At 34.9% G+C, this 14,479-nt stretch overlaps 1 protein-coding gene across 1 annotated transcript; it reads left to right on the forward strand.

The window, feature by feature from the left end:
• Positions 5,609-14,337, forward strand: LOC105158672 (UV radiation resistance-associated gene protein). Its single transcript, XM_011075501.2, has 6 exons — positions 5,609-6,122; positions 8,489-8,695; positions 10,959-11,139; positions 12,871-13,019; positions 13,275-13,502; positions 14,038-14,337. Exons 1-6 carry the CDS (start codon positions 5,931-5,933, stop codon positions 14,152-14,154), a joined length of 1,074 nt encoding a protein of 357 aa, XP_011073803.1. The 5' UTR covers positions 5,609-5,930; the 3' UTR covers positions 14,155-14,337.

Below are 14,479 nucleotides of genomic sequence, written 5' to 3' on the forward strand. Positions count from 1 at the left end.
GCGTAGCTTCGGGGAATGGAATGTTTATAGCTAGGGTTTGTGGTGGAATTGGAGTTAAATTTTAGGAGAGATTAAGTGAAGAGTCTCCCGAGTGATGAGGATTGAAAAAGGGTACAGTGTGACTGATCAAGGAAATTGAAAAGGTTGCAATAAAGAGGTCTTCGAAAATTAGAAAATTGTGATTTGGCCTCTTTAGAATGGGTGAATTACACTTGGACCCTCAAATGTCCGAGGTAGGGTGGCTGCGAGCCGGAATGGGAGTGGAGTAGACAACCACCCCACCAACTCTGGGAACAAGACCTGTCCTACCACGAACTTTTTTCTGTCCCGCCCCACTCTAAAACTGTCAGGACGGCTCTAACTCAACTGACCCAATCTTTTTTTTATTTTTGAAAAGATAATATTTGGAAAATTCATTCTTGGAAAATCAGTATATAAAAACAATGTGTAGGATTTGAAAATAGAATGAAGTAAACCATGAAAACAATTTAAATCCACAAACAAAACATAATAAAGTAAGAATACATTGTAGCTGAAGGCAGCAAAAGCGGGTAATCCACAGAGAAAGAGAGAGAGAGAGGACGAGTTAAAAAGAGCTAGAGAAAGTGACTCAGAGAGACAAGAGCGAGAGAAAGTGAGTCGAATAACGAGCAAGAGAGAGGGTGGCACAATGGCAACAAGCCAGAAAGAGAAAAGAGAAATCGAGAAGAAGTGAGATTAGGCCAATTGGTGTTAGGGATAAAGGGTCTAAGGAAAGGGAAAATCATTTATATAAAAAATTAAAATATATATACATATATAAAGTCCCCTCAAATATTTTTCCTCGAAGCCCAAAAGATAAAAAAGTGAGTCACGACCAAGCAGCCCAGCAAGTCGGGCTCTATTGAGCTATAAGCAAGGTAGTAAGCCCATGAACTTGTGTTATCTTTACTAACCTAGCAAACCCAATAAATGAATCCAATTCAGCAGGTTGAGTCAGCATACAATAGGGACGATACATCACATAGGTCACTAAGACCTTAGGACACGTCATACTAAAAGATCTCCAACTAACTCCAAGTAATCCGACTACAACTAACTCTAAGTGTAGTTGCATCTACTACAGGTGGATATGTTTCAGTATAATTTCGGGCTTTTGAGTAAAGCATTGGGCTACAAGTTTTAGCTTTGTACCTTACAACTTCATTTCGTTCATTTCTCTTTCGTACAAACACCCACTTATAGCCAACTGGCTTGACACTTTTTGGTGTTGGAGTTATAGGTCCAAATATTTCTTGCTTATTTAGCAAGTCTAGCTCATCTTGTATGGCTTTTTTTTTTCAAATTTTTCAATCATTTCGATGTCGACATTCCTCCATAGTTTGAGGATTATTTTCATCTTCACCCATGATTTAGACGGCTGCAGAATAGACAAAAATATCATTCATTTCAATACCAACCAAAAATGTTATGAGCATAATTGATACACATCTTGTGATTGTCCTCGAGATCTTATTTATTACTTTTAAAGTATTCAGATAAAGCCGGTTCAGGGATTTTATCCTTAGAGACAATATTAGTGGTCACATTAGTATCGTGATTAATTGAGATGATATATTCCTTTGTCTTTCGAGGATTTCATCTTTAGAGCCAAGTGGTCTACCATGCTTCCAGTGTATTTCTGACTCAGATGCCTTTGATTGAGTAAAAATCGCTTTAGAGACTTCTAAACAAGCTGGAATATGTGATTTTGTGACCTTTTTTGTATCTATCGACGCTTCTGGTAGCCTATTTGAAACATTTTGAAAATGTATGATCTGTGTTCACTATCACTTGTCAGTGGATCCATAAAAGACATAGATGTTGCATTCCATGTAATATATTTTCTTTTAATCTCCTTACCTACTCCCATTAATGGTCGGAATATTATCTCATCAAATTGACAATCCAAGTACCTAGCAGTGAATTGATCACCAGTCATTAGTTCGTTGATGAAGGGGTATGGAGACATACATTGCACAACCAAACACCTTTAAATGAGAAATATTTGGTTCTATTTCAGAGACCAATTGTAATGGAGAAACTTTTATGGTAAGCGGTAGGTCTAAAATGAATTAGAGCTGCCGCATGCAAAAATTGTATGCCCCCATGCCAATGAAGGCAATTTTGACTTTATCAATAAGGGTCTAACTATTAATTATAACCACTTAATTAACGACTCTGCCAGGCCGTTTTGAGTATGTGCATGAGCAACTGGATGCTCCACAACTATCCCAATTGATTGATAATAATCATTGAAGGATTTAGAAGTAAATTCTCCTAAACCTTATCCTGTTAATAGGATAATCAGGAAAATGAGTTCTCAATTTAATAATTTGGGCTAATAATCTTGCAAAAGCAACATTTCATGTTGACAATAAGCTTACATGTGAATAACGTGTTGATGCGTCAATCAACACCTTAAAGTATTTAAATGGGCCACATGACGGTATTATTGGACCGTATATGTCTCATTGAATTCGTTCAAGAAACATAGGAAATTCTACATTCACTTTTGACATAGATGGCTTTGTAATTATTTTTTTAAGAGAACAAGCCGAACATATAAAACAACCTTTAATAAGGAACTTCAGGTCCTTTAGTGGATGTCCATGTGAATTCAATGATCATATACATCATTGTTTTATCTGAGTGGCCAAGTCTATCATGCCATAAAGTAAAAGTACTTTGATCAACTAACTTCGAGTTAGTGATATTATGTGGTTTAATGGAGCTTATCAATGCACCATATAAACCAAAAGATATGTTCTCAATCTTTCTAAAACTTGCTTTTGGCCAATTTTATATGTTGTAAGGTACAAATATTCGATACCATTTTCATTCATGGTTTCAATATGAAAATCACTTTGTCGAATATTCTTAAAACTCAATAAGTTCCTATGTAATTTACTAGAATATAAGGCATCATTGATATATAATCTTGTTCCTTCATGTAACAAGATAGCTCTTTTGGAGCTTTCAATAAGATTACTAACTCATAAAATAATACTCACATTGATTTTTGTCATTAACAAGTTTGAGAAAAATTTCTTGTTTCTCAAAATTGTATGCGTAGTGGCATTATCAACAAGATAATGCTCATTGTCATTGATATTGTAATGGCTTAATTTATTGTATATAAATAAAATAGATATATAATAAGTAAAAGAAATTTTTTATTCATAAAATATAAAAACATTACAATATTAAAAGAAATACCCTACAAATGAAAAGTAGACATAACTTAATAATATAAACATACTAATAACATATGAGATAAATCTAATCAACAAGCATGTTGAAATGCTCAGTAATGTCACCAAACTGTGAGGGCAGCTCAGGAAGATCTTTATCATCATTTTCAATAGACTGAAAAAAATCTGATGTATCCATGTGGGTATTATCTGAGATTTCAACTTCAACAAAATTAGTTTCAACTTCTTTATCCTTTGCTTTCACAGAAACCTGGTATAATTTGACTAGATATTGTGCCGTACGACAGGTACGGAACCAATGTCCATACATCCCACAGCTATGGCAAAGATCTCTACTTGTAATTTTCTCTTGTTGATTATTTGTCTTGTTTCGATTGTTCTTCTGAATATTGAGATTAATCTATTTATTATGATGATTTTCCACAACCATTACCATGATAAGAATAGCCCTGTGGTGAGCCATGGTATGAACCACACCCCTTTCAAGAAGAAGTAGCATTGCTTTAGGCAATGTCGCTAAATTTTCAAAAAGTAGTTTGGAGTCAGTGAATCGAGTGTGATGATTATTCAACAAAAGTTGATTATTTTCTTCTGCAACAAGCAGATGTGAAATCAACTCTGAATAGGTTTTGACCCACGTTCCCTATACTGCTGTTGGAGTACAAGGCTGGATGCATGAAAAGTAGAAAATAGTTTTTCTAACATTTGTTCATCCGTCACATCTTCTCCACTTAACCTCAATTTTAATACAATTCGAAACATCTCATAATTATATTCATCAATTGTTTTGAAATCTTGTAGTCGCAATTATATCCACTTATCTTATATCTTGCACGTGGTAAGATTAAAGTCTTTTGATAGTCAAATCGATCCTTTAAACTTTTTTAGAGTTGAAAAGAATTTTTCACTGTTAAATATTGAAACTTCAGGCTCTCATGAGATGATGATGAAGTAAAATCATCACTTTAGCACATTATTGCTCAAAAGCACTAGTATTTTCTTTTATTATTTCTCATAGTTTTTTACTTGCCAAACGTAGTTCCGCATCAAGAACCCATGATAGAAAGTTTTTTCCAGAAACATCAAGTGCAACGAAATCCAATTTTGTGAGATTCGCCACTAAGCTACAACAACTTAATATGCACTTTTAGCATAATATTCAACATATACATATAAGTAAAATAAAATGTATTACACATGATATAAAGTAAAATGGACATAAGACATTACTAGCATTAAGTAACATATAAGTTACCATGTAATTAATTTGACTTATTATGGCATGTACGCATACATGGAATTAAATATATTTAAGTTTGGGTTAAATCTTATAATGTTATAAATGGCAATTAAATGGTATTCATGTCAAAGTTGTTTTACTAATAAATAAATTTTATTGCATATAAATTTACTAGCAAAACATGCAAAATACATACATTGGTATATGAAAGAAAACTGTGTAGGTAAAGTAAGTTAATTAAATTAACTTCAAGTTAATCATATTTTACTAGCAATAGCTATACTATGATATGGAAAAAAAAAATCATAAATCAATTAAAAAAACGGAGAAGCATCGGGCTTCTTGATCAAGCCATTATCTCAAAAATACTTTAGGTGGTGAGAAAATCAAACATTATACTTATCATCGCTTCAGAGATGATATTGCAAATAATTAGTATACATATTTTACCTACTACTGGAGATGATTTGAACTCATTACTTATTTCAGGAAGCAATGAAATTTTATAAAACACCTTCAGGGGATGAAATCAAGAATTGTATGCCTACTTTTGGAGGCAATATCAAATATAATAGATTTTTTTATTTATATATCCACTTCAGGAGACATTGAAATGTATAGAATATAATTACTCATATTTTGTTAAAAAATAATCAAGAACAAAAGTAACTATGATGTTATAGAGGTAAACAAACAAAGAAAAAATTATACAAGAAAAAATTAACATTCTACCTTGATCGAACGTAACGTGATAACGTGTTATAAATTTAGAGATATTCTAAATTTATTGGCTTATCACTCATAATAGGAATATAAAGTAAACAATATATGTATTTTTCTCCAAATAATTTTCTTATTCTCTCAAAAGCTTATCTACAAATGAAATACATGGTGGTATTTATACCAAAATTATGGTTACAAACTACACTAATAACTATTATAATTACGAATCATCACGGGAATATAAAAGGGTATAACATAATAAACATTAAAAAAAAATATCAAGAGGTGTATGTATTATATGAATATATAAAAAGAAAGCAAAAAGACAAGGAATATCAGAGCTTGTCGGATTTTTTAAAAACAAAGCGAAAACGAAGAAATCGTGAGTTCTGAATCTAAAGCACTAAAGAACGCTTTTTTCGGCTTCCGAGCAGCGTGAGCGAGTGCGAGAGCGAGAGCGACAATAAAAAGCAAATCAAAAAGCAAACGCATGAAGCTGGGGAAAAATCGAACAACGATATTACTACTGCACTTTCCTTTGCGATTTGTTCCATTCCAAGGATCAAAGACTTATAGCAATGAGGGCAAGGTTCAGATCGTCTATACCCTGAGATTTCCCCCCAAGAAATTATTCGCAGTACGATGGTGAAGAGGAACTGCGCGGATGGCTATCGTTTTTCTCCGTTGAAATCGAGAAGATTTGTTGCTAATAATTGTTCGATCGTGACTTGTGAATGGAGTCGTCAAAGAAGCCGATTGTGAATAAAAAAGAGGAGAAGCGGGGAGCACAGGAAGATCGCGCGAAGGTTATAGAATGGGAGGATTACGAGCAGGAACTCGCGCGTTTGTGCAGTTTGACTTCCGCACTTGAAGAAGCGAAGAAGAAGAAATTGTTGCTTGAGGAGAAGCTTCAATCCTTGATTCAAGTAAGAGTTTTGCTTTGTTTTCTTCTTATTGACGTGTTCTTTTGGGACTAGAGGAATGGAGACGGAATTAAGATTATAGGAATTGGTTGTTAGTGGGTTTTTATTTTTCCTTAGAAAACTTAGTTTGTTTTTGGTTTATTTGATTGTTAATAGTGGAAAGCTGAAGTATTTGTTTACGTGAATGCAATTTGTGCTTTGGCCTAGTTTTATCCATGGAGATATTAGGTGGAATTTATATGTCAAGTATCCATTGACAATGATATGCGCAATTGGAGTTGAAGTGATATAGAGTGTTTTTGTGTGGCTTCTTGAAACTCAAGTAAAACTAATGTCCTTCAGTTCGAGAATTGAAGAAACGTGCTTATGAGAGAGCAAAACTGATCTGAGAAAAAGAGTAGAACATAAAACTGTAGACTCCATTTTATGTACTCAAAGACAGACTTGTCAAAGTTTTCTATGAATCCACATTTAATTTGGAATATAAGATGCTATGTGCTCTGTTCCATAGCAAAGGAAAGACATTCCCTTAAACAAAGCTATGCAATTATGTGGTAGTTACATTGGGAATTAGAATACATAATGCATTTGTCTAAGTCATGATACGGGGCTCACTGTAGATTGGTGTTCCACGTAATTATGCCAAGCATCTAGCCATTTTATATTAGTAGCATGACAGCCTGAAATATGATATGTGTGGGGACCTTTTTCCCATTTTGTGGAAGACTGTTCTTCAGCTATTTGCATTCTTGTTAGTTTCCAACAAATGTTGGTCACTCAATGATGTTACATAGAGTAGAATTTCCCTAAATTAGGATTGTGAGTTATGTGTAAATGACTGGGGGTTGCTAACTTGTGTTAAGTTATCACTTTTTTACTTGCCCTCCTTTTCCATTGTTGATAACGTAACGGATTATGCTCAATAATATTTTATTTTATTTTTAAGTTGAACTATATTTCTAGCATGAAAACAACACCACTTAAGTGAGACGTCTGATGAGTTAAATACATTGGCTGCTTTCGTGGTGGACATCTGGAGTCATCTCTGCAAATGGTACTTTATATGTATTTATGTACATTTCCAATGCCGGCTTGTCCTCAATAAGGAATAACATAAAATGTACCCACCTGAGATGCCTATTATGAGTACCTTGGACAGAGAGGGCCTGAAAATTGGTGTTTACCACCTTGTTGTGGTTTCGTAAGTGGTACAGTGCCTTGCAAGTGGTCTAGGAAGAGGTAATGGCCGATAGATGTAATGAATGTTCCTCATAGTCAGGGCCATAGTGGATAACTTACCATAGTCATGTTTCTGTCTGTTTTTCAGGTTTGTGCCATTCTGTATTTTGTTCAATCATTGGTTTTTGTTGTATATTATTCCTCCTTCCCTGCTAGAATTCCAACGACTCCAACCAATCTTGATACAGCCATAATCTAGAACATGCAACTCCCTTCTGCAATTTATTTGCTACTTTTGGTTAGAAAGTGAACAAAAGCTGATGTTCTATTCTTGGAACTCATGGATGGATGTCTATGTCACTGTCATAACATATTTTGACCAAAATATTGGAAATTGCAAATATATCTTTATTTTCTCCTAAGTTTTCAGTTGTTAATACTGTAGACACTGTGTATTATTCTTGCATGTACCTTACATATCAAACAATTACACACTTTTTATCACAAAGATGGCAAAGGAAGAATTTGGTTGTGGCATGAGCAATTGATGTTCAACTTATGTGTGTAGAAGAAGTGTAAGGCAGCACTGTGAAACTTGTAACAATTTGCTTTTACTGCTAAAAAGACATCTATCATTAAGAAATGCATCACAATTTTTCACATTTCCTAAAACGACCTGTATTCACCAGTGAAAGTTTCATGTTCCAGAGCCTCATGTAGTTTATATATTCATCTTTCTAAGGTGGAGGATATTTGGATATGCTATTGCTGTTGGACCACTAATCACGCCACCTTTGTAACCTTGTCCCTTCATTTGAAATGCTCCAATTTGAAAAATTGAGTTTCTTATTGAAGGTAAAATTAAGGGAATGGACATATAAAAAGTATATTGGTACTAGAATAGCTCATAATTGTTCATACTAAGTAAGTATTTTTCAGATTCATAAGTTCTTTCTAATGAATATATTGCATGTCTGACTCGCATAACATTAATGTTATGTGTTTCTTGTGGTATCTTTAACGACTTTTGGCAAAGATTTTTCAAAATTCAAATAGTAAGATTTTACATAGTGGGCGCTGGAATTTTAATTCATTGGATGCGACCATATAAATGTATCACACTTGTGTGAGGTAATACTGACAAGGTTTTGCCCTTTGCTAAAATCCATTGGTGTTATTACTATGGACAGATTGAAGCTGAGTCATTAAAGCGCTCAAATGAGCTTGAGCAGATGCGTGAAAAATTGGAATCTCGTAAGTTGGTGATGGGAAACATGTCAATGCATTCAAAGGTTGTGAAGGAGAAAGTAAGAAAGCAGGAGGAACAACTTAGTACTGAAATTAGATCTCTATTGGCTGGTGGAAATTCTCTTTCTGAGGCCAACAAGCGTATGCAGGTAATCTTAGATCATTGTGGTTACTTTTTGGCTTTTCTTTTCCAGTTTTGTCCACTGAATTGAATCAGCTCATGCGCTTCGAGTGTTGACTGTTATAATCATTTCAATTTGTACTTTTATGGTAAATAGAAGGCTGAGTATGTTGCCAAGTGTGTTATAGAGTGAGTTGCTGATAAGAGACCTGAGTGGAAATGCTAGTAGGCCACTCTTGGTCACCAGCTTGCGAATTCATGGCTTATTTTGTTTGAAGTGAATTAGACAATGAAAAGGACAGTCTAATTTGTATATAGTTTTAGTAAGTTGTTAACCTTTCTCATCTTATCTTCTCATTTCCCTCCTTTTTTATTTTTTTTTTTCATTTTTTAGTTTAAAAATTGGGCCTGTGAAGTTCTTAATATAGCCCCTAAACATTCTTGTTTGCAATAGATTTTATCAGCAACCACAAATTTTAAGTGCAGTTTGAATGCTGGAAATACTGTGTATGTGCATGGTTTGCCTTAGGTTTACATTGACCGCTTTCAGCACTATAGTTCCTTGTTTGAGGTTACTGGAAACAGGGGGGGGGGGAAACACATTTTCAAACCGTGGACCAGTATGTTTTATTAATGATCTATATAATGAATCTTTAAAAGATATTGTTTCTCATGTATCTCGTTAACAGTTGGATTGGATAGATGGACAGAATTAATTTTCTTTTCTAATACATCACAAAGTCCTATCACGGATGATTTATTTTGAGAGTTAAATCTGTGTGGGTGTTTGCTATAATAGTCTGGTAACAATATGAACAGGATGTTACTTTTTTCCTTGAAGAGAATCTTCATTCTGGAAGTCTGTCTTGTTCTGATATCTATGGTTTGACTTGTTCAAATAAATAATTTTTATGGCGCCAAGTCCCAAGCCGCATGATCATTTTGTGCTCTCAAAATGAGTTATGAAATCAAAACCAAATTTTTACTCATATTCTTTTAGTTTTAGCCTTTACTTCAAAGTGGAGTTATGAGAATAAAAAATCCAACCATACATTGTTCTCTGGCTTTTGTTTGATTCATCCAATATTTGTTTGTGGAAATTGGAATGGGTTAGTTCTGAAATTGTAAATTTGAGCATGCCATCCACGGGAAGTAGAGAGTTGTGGCTCTTAATTGATAAAATTTATTTACGAGCAAACACATTCTCTTTTTCTCTTTGTACTCCTGTGGGCATCCACAATACTTTCCTATGCTCCAATGGGAAGTTACAGAAAGCACATGTAATCTTGTCCTTCGGTTATCCGGATTAATCCTGATGGTACATAAGCAACTTATGTACTTTCAATGGATATAACCATCTCTGATTAGGTAGAATATCGGGTTGCATTTAATGTTTGTTTTGGGTATGAGATTATGCTTTCTCAGGCATTTTATTCCCACCCAGTTCCGTAGATATACTTTCTTCTGGTTTCAACCTATATCAGGCACAGTTCTATTATGCATTTTTAGAGTGTACCGGAAAAATAAGAAGGGTTTGCTTTACTTGAGTTCTTGTAAAATAATTCATGGATTTTTGTTGATATTTTCCGTTAATTTTGTTCTTAATGGAAATTAGATGTTTCTGAAAGGATATTGAAGTTATCTGTTAGTTTGTGACTCAATGTTTATGAACATGAAGAATGCCACATAGAATTATTGAACATTGTTTATATGTAAATGGCAAAGTATCTCAATGGCACTTTAACGAGCTCCTAGTAAATTTCCAATGGTTAAGGTTTTTTTTTTTGGTGCCTGAATATAAAGCTATATTGTTTTATTGAATGGAAAATCAGATCTGGATGAAAAAGTTCAAGTTAACTCTATTGGCTTTCTGATGCATTATCTGTTGGACTCTGTCAAAAGACGAGATTGTCACAAAACTGAGAATATAGGAAGACGAGAATCTATGTGGATTACCTCATCGAAGAATAGGATAAGACCATTTTTTATAGGCTTTTGTGTTTTGCCCATTTCGACTCCTGCACCAATATTTCTGCACTGAACTTGTATATTCATCGCTCTATGCCTCTACGCCTGAACAAGCCTGTGAACCATTTCAGTCTTGTCTTGCTTTCCTCTCTGTCCTTTTGATTTTCAACTTACAGTTATTGTTCAAACTTTTGTCTCTGGCTAAGATGTTGTTGCAGATTATTTAAAATCTCTTATGTCATCCTCAATTTTCTTTCTCGTGGAATGGTTTTAATATGTTAATTTCAGTTTACTCATCTGAAATGCGATTTTGTTCGGTCCAGGACTCAAGTAGGTCACTTGCCGGAGAAAAAGGTTACGGTCATCTGAAAAACTTGCAGAAATCATTGAGAGTGAGGCAACAGTATATGGTATCACAGGTTTCCTTGCTATATCCAGTAAAGGTTGTGATCAAGAAAGCTCCTGAACAAGAACTTGAATCATTTAGTAGCAGTATTAAATCAGGTAATGGATCTTATTTCTTCAGAGAGCTGATATGTCATTTAATGTATTTTGCTCTGATGCTATATTTTGTGCTGATAAGATAACACTGTAAAACTGGGCAAGGAGTGCCTTGGCAAATTGTTGAATGAGGGATTATGGGGTGCCAGCTTAGAGGGTTAAAATCAAGTTACTATTACTGTTTTTGGGTGAGGTCCTGAAGAAACTGAATTTGTGTTCCTTCTCTCGTGCTGAAGTTGGTTGGCTAGTGAGTTTTTGATTTATATTTGACTGGAGAAAGCTATACAAATAAAGGAATGAGCTAGTTTCATTCTGATCAGCTGTCCGCATAATTATAGCTTGGCGTGTTGCTCCAACAACTTGCATACCAAGCTGTACCCTTGTGTGACAGGACAAAGTAACATGAGACACCCATTCAAAATCAGATTTCATATCTAAGACAAATGCCCTAGAATCTCTCACATATGACCACTTGTTATACTTGACATAGATTTTCTTTTATGTTTCTGTTGTCTTATACACATATACATATTTTAATGCTTATTTAACTGCTTTATCATGCCAAATAAGTGGAGCATCCTTCCAGAATTGTAAAATTGACTAACTACCGATAGTGTGTCGCATTATCTATATCCAATATCAGGACACCTTTATGACTGCGCTCCTGCTAAAAAATTGAAAAATGGCATATCCAAGACTTCAGTGTCCTAGGTCATATATCCAAATCCAAACAGCATAGATTCTCAGTTTGATAGGATTTTTAAATGTTGTGAACGGTCTCTGCACAATTATTGTTACGGTCTCCATTTTACTGAAATGAATTAATGAAGCCTACAACAGTGACAAAACATTTTGCATCAGTGCGTGATGCCTATGGAAGAAGACCCATGAGAGTTGTCATTGCTCGTGACTGTTTCATGCTGCAGAGATGTGTAGGGTTGTAGTCAAATGTGTGCTTATTCTGTCATGTATCTTCTTTATACAGATGAAAACATTTTGACACTTTTGCGTAACACATATATGGAAGAGAGGGCATAAACATTGAACTATTATGGTTGCCAGTTTACTTGGTCTTAAACCAATGCGAGCAGTAAGACCAAGATATATGACTAGGGGTTACCTTTAATATTGTCATCCCACCTTATGTTCAATAGAGGACGTCATAGTATTTCGAATATTTGTTGCTTTCACACCAGTCTTTTGTGGTCCTTTGGAGTGTTTGCATCACGCCGCATACACTGTTCTATCTTTGATTTTCTTCATATGCATAATCTTCCCCCATAAACACATAAACACTTAAACAGTGTCAACTGTAAGGCTTATAATGTTGCTAGCCAAATGGCATGTGTTAGTTCACAACTTGATGGCTTCCAAAAATTTTGAGTATTTTGGTCTTTCGTATAACGAAAGTTGCTCTATGCAGCACCGACATACTGTCTCCCTTCTACTTTTGTAAAGTACCAATGACATATTGGATACTTTGGACGAATCATTAGTTGGTTTGATTTTAAGGTTCTCTTGCTGTTGTGCTTCTTGATGTTTTAAGGAGTCATTCGAGGCGTATGATTATATTTATTTGCTTTCTATACACTGCCTTTATGTATAAATTTTCAATTTGCAGATGAGATGCATATTCATAACTTGAACTTAGTTTTGGATATGGTTGATGTGAAACATTCCAAATATGCATGTTACATTTACTTGTGCTCTTTTCCCTGTCGTCACCAATTTCAGGTGTTCCTGATGGATCAAAACCTGTCGACCAGGGGACATTGACAATCTCAGGTCTGCACCTTACCGTGATCCCTTTTACGAAGATGAGTTTTTTCACTGACAAAAAGGAGGTTCAGCGATCTTCAACTGCCCTGGGATATGTAGCTCACGTGTGTTCTTCCCTTTCAGTTTTAGCAACTCATATTTTGATTCTCATCTGATTGGCTTGCTATTCACATTTAAAATATATGAAGCAGTATTATGCGGCCCTAGGGAGAAGTTAAATTGGCAACTGGACCAAAAAAATGTCAAATTGGCAAGTGTTTTATCATGAGTCGATGTGTCTCTATTGCATTAGGCAATCTGCTGGTGCACTAAATGCAAAGCTAATATTTCGTAATCATGCTGGTCGGGTTATGTTGCAGGCTGTCTCTCTTATTGCTTCTTATTTGCAAGTTCCTTTGCGCTATCCGTTACGCTTGGGAGGTTCTCGATCATATATACGTGACTATAGCCCTTCAATTGAACATTCAGCATCCAGTACAACTTTGGATTCAACAACTTCGGCAAGTACAAAGCCTGTAGAATTCCCCCTCTTTGTTGAAGGTCAAGACTCAACTAGAGCAGCTTATGCTGTTTTCTTGCTAAACAAGGTCTGCACCATTCTTGATTTTTGTTTGTGTTGCACTGGAAGAAGTTCAAGATATTTAGTGCTGTTTAAGATCATCTTATAACAATTTGACATTAAGAATTTAGGATATTTTGTTCATGCATCAGATTGGGCCAGACATTTTAAATTTTGGATAGCTATAGAGTACCCGCAGGATTGATCTAGTTACAGGTGAACCTCCACTGGTTTGAGGAACCACACTTAGCACTGCTGATGTTTCCTGTTTTCTAGCTAGTAGACTCAACATTGGTATTTTTTACGGAATCTGTCGATTTCATCATTAAAATGAATAAAAACCCAGGTTGTCCGTTCTGAATCAAAGCCATTGCAATACAAGCATGCATCTTCATCACCCTGTGTGATACTAATTAAGCAGAAGCATTTGCTAAGTCTCTGTTAAACAATATTGTATTTGTATCCCTGTTCAGAGTTCTACAGTGTACTTATAATTGAGTAGATTACCTTGTCAGTTTATCACACAGATGACCCTTATAACTTATCTGAAAATGCGATTGCAGGATTTAGAGCAGCTCTTGAATTTTATTGGTGTCAAGAGCTTAGGACCACGCCAAGTATTAGCGAACTTAAAGGAGCTTACAAGGACAATTCTTTCTCCAGAGTATATAGATATGTGATCTGAACTGCCTGAATCAATTGTAAGTTTCTGTAAATTGATCATTTGTATTCTTAAAGGGGTGCCCATTTTTTTTTAGCAGAGCACCTTACCATCTTGCCCATTTTCCAGATCGATGCCGATTATAATTGATATATACCTATCTGGTTTGCATCTTTTGCTTGGAGTTTTCACACTATTACAAACTTAATCTTTATTTCATTTTCTGATTTAGACTTCGTGGGCAATGACTAGTTAGAAACCAGACGGCCTGATTTTATTTCCTATGTTTAATTTCATTTAATTTGAAGTAAAGCATGACATAGGCTTAGTTAAGTTACTTTGTT

Source organism: Sesamum indicum, linkage group LG3 (genome assembly GCF_000512975.1).
Source record: "Sesamum indicum cultivar Zhongzhi No. 13 linkage group LG3, S_indicum_v1.0, whole genome shotgun sequence".
In the NCBI taxonomy this organism is placed as follows: domain Eukaryota; kingdom Viridiplantae; phylum Streptophyta; class Magnoliopsida; order Lamiales; family Pedaliaceae; genus Sesamum; species Sesamum indicum.